At 40.0% G+C, this 12,907-nt stretch overlaps 1 protein-coding gene across 1 annotated transcript in view; it reads right to left on the minus strand.

The window, feature by feature from the left end:
* cyc (basic helix-loop-helix ARNT-like protein cyc) overlaps nucleotides 1-10,204 on the minus strand; it is a 31,295-nt gene extending 21,091 nt beyond the window's left edge. Inside the window, exons 1-6 of the mRNA XM_080270052.1 lie at nucleotides 10,101-10,204; nucleotides 9,620-9,685; nucleotides 7,210-7,441; nucleotides 5,987-6,079; nucleotides 2,584-2,701; nucleotides 719-886 (exon numbers count right to left, since the gene is read on the minus strand). Coding sequence (XP_080126178.1) covers nucleotides 719-886; nucleotides 2,584-2,701; nucleotides 5,987-6,079; nucleotides 7,210-7,441; nucleotides 9,620-9,685; nucleotides 10,101-10,204 — 781 coding nt within the window. The remainder of the gene's footprint in view (nucleotides 1-718; nucleotides 887-2,583; nucleotides 2,702-5,986; nucleotides 6,080-7,209; nucleotides 7,442-9,619; nucleotides 9,686-10,100) is intronic.
* Between the last annotated feature and the right edge of the window lie 2,703 nt (nucleotides 10,205-12,907).

Raw genomic sequence — 12,907 nt, forward strand, 5'->3', positions numbered from 1 at the left:
GTCCAGTATGTTAAGACAGTAGCATGAAGCCTTTTATGATCACACACTCAGCTTGCTTCTGGTGTTCATGTCTCTGAAAATAATAAAAGTTACTGCAGATTATGATGCTGAAATGCTAATAAAGAATTAAGAATTGTCATTACCAGTGACACACTCTGGACTAAATGGAAGTCTGAAATATACCCTACCTCTCCTAGTGTGCTGTTTCTTAGAATGTGCATGATTACCTGTAACAAGTGATGGGTGGAGGGTTCACATTACCATGCTAATACAATGATGGGAGGGTATTCACGCCCTACAGTGTCCCCCTTAAACCTGCCCTTTACAATACAAAAGGAATTCATCATCATCATCATCATGACCTCTTTTCCCACCTATGGATAGGTTGAGGTATGGTCCAGAAAACATGGCAGAAGACCTATCAACAGCATGCCCTGTGAAATGGGTTAGATGCTCATTCAGTTACTATTCAAGCCCCCCAAATCCTAGCACAATCGCACAAGCCTAACCACCTATATCATGCACACACTACATGCATGGGCATACACACACACACATGCACACACACACACACACACACAAAATTTGACTTAATGAGAAAAAGAGACAGGATCCCACGAGCGTCGCTCATTTCCTGTATATCACAACTAGGTAAATATACACACACACACACACACACACACACACACACACACACACTCACATCACTATCTCTTACCTGAGCTCTGTGACTTTGACTTCTTTTTCTGACATCCAGTTGATGAATCAGCTTCTTCCTTCAGCACAGGGGCAGACTTGCACCTCATGCGACAGAAGAATGCTCGTCGAGACCCTGGACACAGTTTGGTCAGGCCTTGTGGCATATCCGTCTTCACAGGCAGCAAGGCTGGGAATGAGGAAAATATTGATACCAATGATCTGAAAAGTCTGTAACACTAGTTCCAAGTATTTTGCACATTTCAATCTATCTAGCTATCTATCTATTGCCAGACACCATAATCCCGTAAGGGGTGGCCACTGACTTCGAGTTATTTGTTTTACGGGGAGGGGCACAACACGTAATTTTCTGTAACTTTATTGTCATCTTCAGATGATTATACTCAGATTAGAATGCCTTCTTGCCAAAATTAATTAATAAAGGTTATGTGAATCTCATCCCGTTCAAAAAGCCTCTTCTAAACTGAGAAAATTGTCAAACCACTGACATTAAAAGCAGTCTACTGATACATCATCATAATCATCATCTACACATTCCAAGTACGGTAGCCAGAGTATTGAATCCAGAAGCAAGAGTAAGAAAGGATACAAATGAAACACAAGTGGACTCTTGATGTACTTCTTAAAAAAACAGCAGGAAGGAAAATTTACCTGCACATTTCTCACTTTCATTACCTTTTCGTATCAACAGTAGCAGTTTTGGAAAAGGAAAGATGCTGGTGTTAATGAAGAAAGAGACAGAATAACTGAATACTGCACACTCTCTTGGCATAAAGGATAAATATGTATATATTTTTTTCACGCCGTGTCCCCTTTTGTTAATGAGGGCTAAGGTGTTGCCCCTGGGTAGAGGACTTTGGCTTTCTGAAGCATGTAGCAGTTCATGACCAGATGCCCTTCGTGATGTCTACTAATGACCCCTGGGTAGACTATGAACCTCCGACACTTCAGTCAGAGTTCTGTAACCCACTGAGCCACGGCTGTAACAACCAGTTAAGTGACACGATAGCGCTACCTCTCCCTGCATGGCAGCTTACTCGGGCACGACACGAAATCACGACTTCGGTCTCAAGTCAGGTGCTCTACCACTGAGCCACCATGCCCCCCCCCCATAGATGAACAACTTAAATATATGCTGGGGAGGAACACATTCATGTGGTGTCACTGACATAATTGCTGCTCCTCTGCCCAGTTATACAAACATCTCTCAGCTCCCTCCCTATCCCCCCCAAAAGAAGCACGGTGGACTGCAGAATGGCAGCTTCAGTCTGCAGTCCACCGGTTTCAAACTTAGGTGAGCCTGGGGCTACATCATCCTCATCTTTACTAACAGGGTTGCTGAATAATACTGTCTGGAGATAACCAAAATACAATCTTAAGTGTGTTTAGTACCTGGGATTTAATTGGATTAATTAGCTACAATAATCATAAGATAACTATAGCATCATTAAAGTAAACTGTGCTCCAATAATAAATCAAAAGGGAAATATTATCTGATACTCAGTCTAATCAGCAAACCCATAATGGGGATAATGGATAGAAGGCCATGCCATACTGCACTTATTTACTTCTGTTTTATGATAAAATTTCAAAAAATTCATACTCAGTGTGTTCTAAAGCTATAGTAGAAACAAAAACTGTCCATGAATTAAAAAAGAAAAAAGTATGAATACATGTGAACATTTCTTAATGTACACAGAGTTGTACAGTATAGTGTAATGGAGTGCAAAAACGTACATTTCAAAGTTAATGGTATTCTTGTTGCTTCAAAATAACATTCAGTTTGTACATTCTCAGAAAATTTTCAAACACAGCATATGACAAACTAATGCAGGTATAAAACAGATGTGAAATGACGGAACTCACTCTTAGCATCAACGAGTCTCTCTCTGCGGCTGATGTCGGAGCAAGAAAGCTGCTCCTTCACCTTGGTCAGGTCTTTAGGGTGCAGGATATCAAACCAGCTCGTGCCCAGCAGCTCTCCCTGCAGACATACAGACACAAACAATAATTTTGCTAGGAATCTGATGAAAGTGTTGAAACAAACACTTTCAAGGTCTACTGTATGGCATACAGTATACAGATATCATATCAAACCTCCATAAACTGCCTGACAGGAAAAGGTTTTCCTAGGTAAGCTAATTTGAGAAGGGTGGGTGGTGAACTGAATGAAAGGAAGGCAATGATTGATTATGTGTGTGTGGATGAAAGGATGCGAAGATGTGTAATGGATGCAAGAGTTTACAGAGGTTGGGGGAGTGGACTTTCTGACCACTACTTGGTGGTGGCCAGAATTAAAATTCAAGTAAGATGGAGGAATAGAATAAGGGAAAGACGAGAGGAAGGAGTAGTTGCAAGGAGAGTGGAAAGGTTACCAGAGGATGAGAAAAAGGCAGAGTATAAGAGAGACGAGGAGGAACAATTGGGCTAATATGAATTGGGGCAGATGGGAGATGTGGAAGGTGCGTGTAGGATATTTACAGAAGAAATATGTGCAGCATGTGATGTGGTGTGTGGAAGGAAGAGAAGACGGAGGGGGGTACAAGGAACAGCGTGGTGGACTGAAGAGGTGAAACAGGCTGTGGCACAAAAGAAGAAAGCATACAATGAATGGATGAGAAATAGGGGTGTGGAAGAAGTTGAGAGGCGGAAGAGAGAGTTATATGTAGAAAGAAAGAGAGAGGTGAAAAGATTAGTAAGAGAGAGTAAGAAGAGAGTGGATGAGGAATTTGGAAGGAATTTGAGTGTAAAGTGGAGGGACTGTAAGAAAATGTTCCGGAGAGAGGCGAAAAGAGTAAGACAGGGTGGAAGTGAAGTTAGCAGGGGAGTGAAAGATAAAAATGGTAGATTACTAGTGGAGAAAGGAGAAAAAGTGAGCAGATGGACAGAACACTTTAAGGAATTGTTGAACGTAGAGGATGGAAGTAATGCGAGTATAAGTGGCTGGGGAATGGCTGGGAGAAGGAGGGAGGTGAGAAGACAGGAAGAAATCAGTAGGATAGAAGTTGTGGAAGCAATGAAGAAAGTTAAATCGGGGAAAGCCCCAGGAATTGATGGAGTGTGTGGTGAAATGCTGAAGCATGGGGGAGAGATAGTAGTAGAATGGATGTGGAAGATGTGCAGATTGGCCTGGGAGGAAGGTAGAGTCCCGGAGGATTGGAAGTCAGGTATAATTATTCCCTTGTACAAAGGAAAAGGGGAAAAAGAAGTGTGTGGTAATCATAGGGGCATTTGTCTTCTTAGTTTAACAGGAAAAGTGTATGGTAGGATACTTATTGACAGAGTTAGAGAAAGAACAGAGAAATTAGTTGGAGAAGAACAGGGAGGCTTTAGGAAGGGAAGAGGTTGTGTAGATCAGATATTCATTCTTAGATCTTTAGTGGAAAAGATTCTAGAGAAGGAAAAGAAGTTGTATGCAGCTTTCATGGATTTGGAGAAAGCATATGACAGGGTGGATAGACAAGGATTGTGGAAAGTATTAAGAATATATGGAGTAGATGGGAAGTTGTTGAATGCTGTGAAGAGTACGTACGATGGTGCAACGGCTGCAGTGCGTGTGGATGGTGAACTAAGTGAATTTTTCTCTTTGAAAGTTTGTTTGAAACAGGGATGTGTCATGTCTCCATGGTTGTTCTATCTGTACATGGATGGGGTAATAAAAGAGGTACAGTACAAGGTAGGGTAGTGGATGTTGGAGTGGCCCTGGTGAGAGAGGACAGTGTCTGGAAACTCCCTGTACTGTTGTTTGCAGATGATACTGTGTTGTTGAGTGAAGACGAAGGGGAGTTGCAAGGCTTGGTGGATGAGTTTGAGAGAGTGTGTAAGAAACGGAATCTAAAGGTGAATGTAGGGAAGAGTAAAGTGATAGTCTTTGAGAGAGGTGAAGTCAGTGAATGTACAGCGAGGTTGGATGGTGAGGAATTGGAAAATGTGAGTACGTTTAAGTACTTGGGTAGTGTGATGAGTAAGGATGGAGGTTTGGAGGGTGAAGTGCTTCAGAGGGTACAGCAGGGAAGAAAGGTTGCTGGTTCCTTGAAAGCAGTGATAAGAAACAGGGAAGTGAGCATGGAAGTGAAAAAGTTACTACATGACAGTATTGTGATACCAACTCTAACGTACGGAAGTGAAGCTTGGACGTTGTTGGAAGGACACAAGTCAAGAGTGAGAGCAGTGGAAATGAGTTATTTAAGAGGAGCCTGTGGAGTCACATGGAGAGACAGGCTGACGAATGAGGATATAAAGGAGCGTTGTGGTGTTGATGTGGATGTGATAGGAAGCGTTATGAGGAACACATTGAGGTGGTTTGGCCATGTGGAAAGGATGGAGGGTGAAAGACTGACGAAGAGAGTGTATGTGAGTGAGGTGGAGGGGGGAAGAGGGAGGGGGAGACTGAGGAAGAGATGGAGGGATGGGGTGGAGAGGTATATGAGAGAGGGGGGTGTGAGTTGGGAGCAGGGCAGTGAAATGGCGGGGGACAGGGCGACTTGGAGGCAATTTGTTTGTGGCCACCCCAAACGGGATTGAGGCGTCTGGCAATAGATAGATAGATAGATTCCAATGCATTACACTGGAACATAAATGGCACAATATGAAAATATATATATATATACAGTAGATATATATATATATATAATTTTTTTTTTTTTTTTTTTTTGAGAACTATTTGTTGTATAAGAAAAAAAAAAACTGCTGGATGTAAAACCACTGTTCTAAGTAAATTCCTAAACAGCATTTATCACAACCAAGCTTTTCATCTATAAGACTGAGAATATATTTACAGTACATAGGGCTTCTCACAGTGCAGAGAGGCAGTCAGTCTCATCTTTTCAAGCTGATTTTGAGTTTACAGCAAAGGAAGCACACAGACAGCCAGTTATGCATGATGTATAAAGTTTCACTGAATGTAATCAATGGAAGGTGAAACTGGTAAAAAATGAAAATATTCACTGAACAGTGTAAGCAGACAGCAATCTTTTCCACTTTCATTTTTGTCATAGTGATCCATGATCGCATGGGTCAGCCTTTTTCACCTGATGGCTGCTTTGTACATCTACTGATGTCACAAGCAATAAAATATATTCTTTACACTGCAGAGTAAAAGCATATTTACATTGTTATTTTGATTCTTTAGTAAAGTACAGAACCTGCACACTGTGATAATGACAAATAAAATTAAATGCATTGATTTACTTGAAAACATAATGGGTTATGCAGGATACATGAAAACAAGCCAAAACTTACAGAACTGCAGTACACAAAGACATGTTACCTGTGTATAGTGCAGCGTTTGGTAGACTGACTCTGAAACATAAAGTATCCTTCCCCGATCACATCCAACCACAAACAGGAACCCATCTGCTGCCTGCAACAAATGCAACATAATACATGACACCACACTTCATCTTAAGGGATCACCATATTTAGGTTGGCTATGGTACCACTGATGCCTTCTATGAAATGAAAGCTAAACCTCATGACAAAACCAGCTAATTACATCCTAACATTTGCTGGAAAATACTGGGGAAAAAATAAATCTAAGACAACAAACCAGTAAAAGTAAGCAAACAACCAGGAGCCTGAGAGATAAAAGAATGATGTATAAATGGAGGTAAATGAAAAAAAAAAACACTAAGGCGGAAGAGAACTGATAAAGGAACACAGCCAGAATGTGGGAGTGTGTTGGTGATGTTGCTCTTGGTGCTGCTGCTACTGCTGTGGCTCCAGGCTTACCTGGACATGAACCCTTTGCTCTCCTGCAGTCCATCATCCTCTTTTGGTAAAATTGTAGCTGAGGGGCAATACCATCATGTGAAGGCCCATCTCTTTAGATATGTACACTAATTTGAGGTAAAATCCCAGAAGTGTTAAAAAATTTTAATAAGACTATCACAAACCCGGTATACAAATCATTATTTTTATGCCTGAAGCTGGCCTAAAAAAAGGTTATTTCTACAGTCTGTACTGTAACCTAACACGATTGAATATTCAATCTCGATTCTCATACTAAAGTGATGGAAGCAGCACATGTTCAAAGCAGGCACTCTTTCATTTCCAACATCTTGAACCTTTCAATCAGATAACATCCAATTAATTCCTGTTATTAACTATCATGAAAGAAGGGTAATGGTAGACTGTGATGATATTAAGGATGCTTGGAGAGAGCATTACAAATGGTTGCTGAGCAGGGAAGGTTTGGAGATGTTGGATATGGTGTTTGGCCCTTTGCCTATGGCTGATGCTGGAAGCTGGAACCATGGGCAGAGAAGTCAACTGAGTGTGGGTGGGGGTGGGTGGGGGAGTGTCTGGTTTTGCTGCTGAAATGCTGAAGAACGCCTGATGTTTAGGGGTGGGTTTAGCTACTGATCTGACGAATTCTATTAATATGAGTGTGCTGTTCCAGATGACTGACTGAGGAGTGTACAGTGATTGTAAATGTGTATAACACCAACAACAACCACCCTAAACAAACTACTGACATCATTCATTATTCACCTGCAATATGAGATTCTTAAGCTCATCGTCCGAGAGAAAGGCAGGCTTGTAGTGACCCTCAGTGTAGGAGTTTAGTGAGCCGCGCAGCATCTTCATGTGTTGCACCGCCATACGTAAGACCGTTAATTTGTCAAGCTTGCGCGAGGTGCACACGGGAATAATGCTGCTCAGCTCCATGAGGTAGGTGTTCATCTTGTCACGCCGCCGTTTCTCAATCTCACTGTGGTTCTGTCTGTTTGTGTGGACAGGAAACTGAGGATGAGGGACTGTTCATATTGCATCAAGCCTATTTCAACACAATGCTACTGTAAGTTTTTCTGATCCAAGCATTTTTTTTTTTCATAGAACACAAAGTAACTTCTCTACACTGTACAACACAGTGGCAGGCTACATAATAATACTCACTTGAAAGAATTATATCATTTTTGCACAAGAAACATGAAAAAATTGATCAAAGTATGGATTTATCACTAACAGAAAAAAAATTAATGAATGACACAGTTGGTATCAGCTGACAAACTCTGGATGAAAAAGTTCACTACAATGATTCAATTGATTCTGCTCTCTTTATTGGAATGTGAAAGGTCTATTACAATAACTGGTTAAATATCGTTTCAATCATACCCACTTAACCTATCTTTATCTTTGTTAAACAAGGGTTTATGAAAAGTGATGCCTGCGACTTAGTCCATAATTAAAAGTATGATACACTAACTTAATAAAGATATATAAATATACACTACATGTACTGCATATAGTAAAAACTCACTGTATCAAACTTTACTTTCAACAGACACCTTAAGGGTACCAGAAGTTCTTCTGCTCTATCAAACACGCTGTATTGCATGCAATGCTTACCGTAGCTATCATTACTGGTTTTATACACTTACTAAGTATTATTAACACCCACTCTACCTTTCTGCATTACTTATGGCATGCTTGTGTCTAGCACCACAATTATTGATGAACATTATGTTTCAGATTTCCAGAATTTCTCTAGAACTCTTTCAGATGCCCAACATCACCACAGATTTCAATACAGTAAAATCCTTTTAAGGTGGATCCCTTTAAGGCAGACATCTGTTATGACAAACAAGTTCAGTGAGGCATTTCCTGTATAAGTAAATATAGCTCAAAGTAAGGCACAAAGTATCAGCTTAAAACCTTGCCACTGTTTGCTTTGTTGACTTTTCATTTGCTGCTAAATGAATAAAATGCTGTGTAAGCTTTTTAAATGCTGAAAAGTGACTTGGTATGTACGTAATCTGCTAAATTCTAGCATCCATATTATAAATCTGCTATATGATGGACAACCTGTTCTGACAGACACCCTTCCCCCCAAATTAGTCTACATGAAATTCAGGAAACCATTAAAAAAAAAAAAAAAAAAAAAAAAAAAAAAAAAGAGTTCAATTTTAGTGCAATACCGATATCATCAACCTCCCAATATTTCATCATCTTTACTTGGCAGATATTTTGTCATCTTGCAGCTAATTTGCCACAGATCAATGGAATAACAATACAGTACTAGGACACAATATCTCTTTGAACAGCACCATATCCATATTCTAGCAAAGGTTGTAGCTCAATGTTCAAAGTGGAGAGAAGGCAACTTTAGGACGGATTATGGTACAGTACACTAACGCCTTTCCAGATACTGCTCAGTGTGACAAATATATGACAAACGATTATAGCCAGCTACAAACAACTTATGCAAATCCCTGGGAATAATGGTGCTGGAGAAGAGTGTCTTGATGTGCTGGCACCAATATGACCGGCAAGTGGAGCCGCTAGATTAAACATGTCCCCCATTCCCTGTCCCTCAGAAGGGGGATGGTCAACTGCAGAAGATGGGTAACTTTGGCCTGCAGTCCACCAGGTTCATGGTCAGAAGAGCTTGAGGTTGCAACTAGTGCAACTACTCTTAACAATAATACATGAGATATATGGTACAGTATATAAGTGACCTTGATGTATTTGAACCAGAATGATTGTTTATCATAGTTCGTCTCCCTTAACTTGCCAGAAATTCTAATCTTTTTGTAGCTTTTTTTCATAGCTAAATGGCAAAGTACAACAATTCTATGGTTGTACATCCTGTCCATAACACTTCTTCATGACTAAGACCATATTCTGCAGTTAACCTCTTGTTGCAGCTCAATAATAGCCTAAACCAATACTATGGCTCTACATCCTCTTCACAACACTTCTCTGTGACAAGCACCAAATTCCAATGTTGATCTCTCATCACAGGTCACTGGTTAAACAAGACAATATTACACCTCTACATGCTTTCCACAGCACTTCACAACTAGCACCTCTGTTAATCTCTTGTAACAGCTCAGCCTTTAAAATGGAGAGAAGGCAACATTATGCAACACTAAACCAGACAGAATATAAATAGACGCACCTTTTACTCCACTCCCCACCTGTCCTGGGGATCTTGATGGAGTCTGTGTCATCATCGTTGCTGTCACTGTTGGAGGCACAGAAAGGTTTAGTTATGGTACCAGTCAGTAGGAGTCAACGGGAATTATCACTGCAAAATCTTTGTGAACAGTTACTCTACTTAACTGATATCCCTTTAATACAAAAAATGGCACAGTGCAGGTTAACATGGAAATTCAAACCACTACGCATATTCATACACGTACCGTACATAGGTCTACTGCTACTACTGAAGCTGACATACAATAGTAATTACTTTCATTCACTGCAAATACCGAATATAAAATTTGCTTTACACTTTAGACTACTTTCTAGATGACTTATATTCTAGAAAGATATTCAACTGAAAGTTATATTCAATAAGCAGAGGCTATTAAAAATTGCAAAGAGAGGTAAGGAGGGGAGGTGAAGATGTCCAGGAGCCTCCTCACTCAATAACTCACATGAAGGAGCCACGACGCTTCTTGGAGCCATTGTCAGAGGAGAATGATGCAATGGAGCTGCACTCAGAGCGATACTTGTAGTCATAGTTACCTAGTCCGAACATCTTGACGTGCTAACACCACCTGCAAAAAAAAGAAAAAAAGAAAGAAAAAGAAAAAAGACTATAGTATAATTATTTTATCAATATACAGTAGTTATAATCACACACTGTTTGCAAGATGATGTGTACAATACAGAGAATACAGTAATGGGTTACTGAAATGTACCAGTATGGCATGTTTGTTAGTAATGGGTCAGGTCAGGTTGTTATTTCCCTCTTGTTATGGCATCTATGATAGAATCTGGTTAAGTCAGGCATGGTTAGGTTGGGTTATGGTAGGCTACCTCCACCTGTTACGGCATCTACATTAAAATAAGGTAAAGTCAGGTCTGGTCAGATATTTTTTTAGGTCTTAAGGTATGGGTTAGGTTGTTTCCCTCTGTTATTGCTCTACATTAAATTAGCCTGTCAAGTCTGGTTGGGTTATTTCCCTCTGTTATGGTATTTACAATAAAATTAGGTTAGGTTATCTCCCTCTGTTATGATACGACAAAATTTGGTTAGGTCTGGTTCTGTTTTGGTGAGGCTAGGTTACCTCCCTCTGTTATGGCATCCAAGTTAAAATAAGGCTGTCAGGTCTGGTTACACTGGGTCTGGGCATCTGCTCATTAAGGCATCTACATTAAAATTAGGTTGTCAAGTTCGGTTCTATTAGGGTAGGTTCTGCAATTTTGGTAGGTCAGTTTTGGTTGGTTGCTGTTGATTCCACAGGACTAAGCCGGTCTACTGTTATGGTGGTACAAATCTAAACTGGCGGTTAGGGTGTGGCGCGACCCTCTGTACAGTGTTGCTGTGTTTCCCAAACCCGCGATGTGAAACGGCTGCTATATATGTAAAAGGCATCACAAGTAAGATAAACACATATGAGCATAATGTTAACGTGGATATTATAATATATGAAAGAACAGTAAACTTATTATGCATGAAATATTTATACAGCAATACAGAACATGGCATAAATATTTTACAGCGTTGCTAAAAAACAATGTTGTCACTTTTATTGGCTTTCATCGTATTTCTGGGGTGGGTAATAATGTCACAATTATGATTATAAGATAATGTGCAGGAATATAAGTAAAAATATGCCAATTTCTTAGTAAAAGAAAAAATAATACATTAAACCCTCATGAGCGGCAACACTCACACACATCCAGACTAACCCAGCCAGAGCCTCCTCATGTCACTTTTCTTTGTGTCCTTACCTCCTGGGTGGTGTGGAAATAAAGTCAAATTTACAATATGTACAATATAATGTAAAAGAAAATAACCAAAATGTATCCTGAAACACCATAGATGAGAGAGAGAGAGAGAGAAAGAGAGAGAAGAGGGGGGAAGGCAGGCCAGAGGAGGTGTTGAGGGATGGAGGGAAGGAAGGAGGGAGAGAGTGATTGAATGAAAAATCATGGCACCGCACCAGCGAGGTCATCTGGCGACAAATGTAAAACAATAAAAAATATTTTTAAATATAATTAGATATAATAAAAAATAAAGAAATGAAAGCATAAGTTTATAAGTCACTCAGAAACAAAATTCCCCAGGGCAACGCACATCTCCCTCAGGAGAGAGAGAGAGAGAGAGGGGGGGGGGCATCCCGCGTATGGAAAATGTGGCAACACTGTACAGAGCTTCGTGCCCCACCCTAGCCGCCAGTTTAGATTTGTCCTACCATAGCAATCATCCAATTTCATTAAGTGCTGTATGAAAAAGCCAGAAAATATGAATCCTAGATGGTGCGAGAGATAAATAATACAGAGCCACGAACTACCCAAATAAATAGATCTCTAAGGGTAACTGGAGATAGTGATGAGACCTATAATCCCATCAAGGCACCAAAAGAGAATGAATGTTTGTTCATTCCCCTTTATTAGTCACTGGAGAACTGGGAAAGTCTCTTGGAAGGGTGTGTAAGACTGGGAATATTCTTTCTCTCGTCATGTTAACACTGACAAATATATGATGAGATAGTTCTGCTTTCCCTGTATTAATGGTGCTTTATTTTTACATTAGGGGCCAAACAGCTGATGAGGAAAAGCTCCGTGACTGGTTGAGTTTGTTAAAGATCTGCTTACAAGAGCCTCTGTCACTGACAAAGCAGAAATTCCAATATCAGCTTATGCAGCATAGTTATGATGGGCACAAATTACATGCAGGGAAAGGAACTGATAAAAATTGGTAGTGAATACCAGACTTTGGAGTGTGTTATGGTGCCTTAATAGTGCATAATCTAAGGTATTGAATTTAAGTTAGGTGCCACAGCTTACAAACAAGTCAGTGAATTCAGCACCAACATTTTAAAATAAGAAGTCCCTTTGATATATCAGTCAGACCACCCAATTAAGGCATGAACACAAAAACATTAACCAAAGATGGCAAAACCACTGTAACTGAGGTGTTCTGTAAATTTACCTTTGAATTCATCTACCTTATCATCATATGATTTAATTCTGCTGAGGGAAACCTAAGCTGGTCAAGGCTAATACTTTAAGACCTACCATAAAGCAAATTAGCACCATTGTTCTATAATCATGATGTATGGTACAGTACACTTGGTACTGTACAAGGTTACTCATTCCTCCATGTTCTTTACTCATATCAGTATACATCAGGTTAAAATAAACATGAAATTATCCAGTGATCTGACTAACTTTTACCCCTCCAAGAAAAACTGACCCTCAATATATAATACATTTTCTAAATGGAGATGTC

Source organism: Coenobita brevimanus, chromosome 39 (assembly GCF_032717465.1).
Source record: "Coenobita brevimanus isolate Jiangsu-jjx chromosome 39, ASM3271746v2, whole genome shotgun sequence".
NCBI lineage: Eukaryota > Metazoa > Arthropoda > Malacostraca > Decapoda > Coenobitidae > Coenobita > Coenobita brevimanus.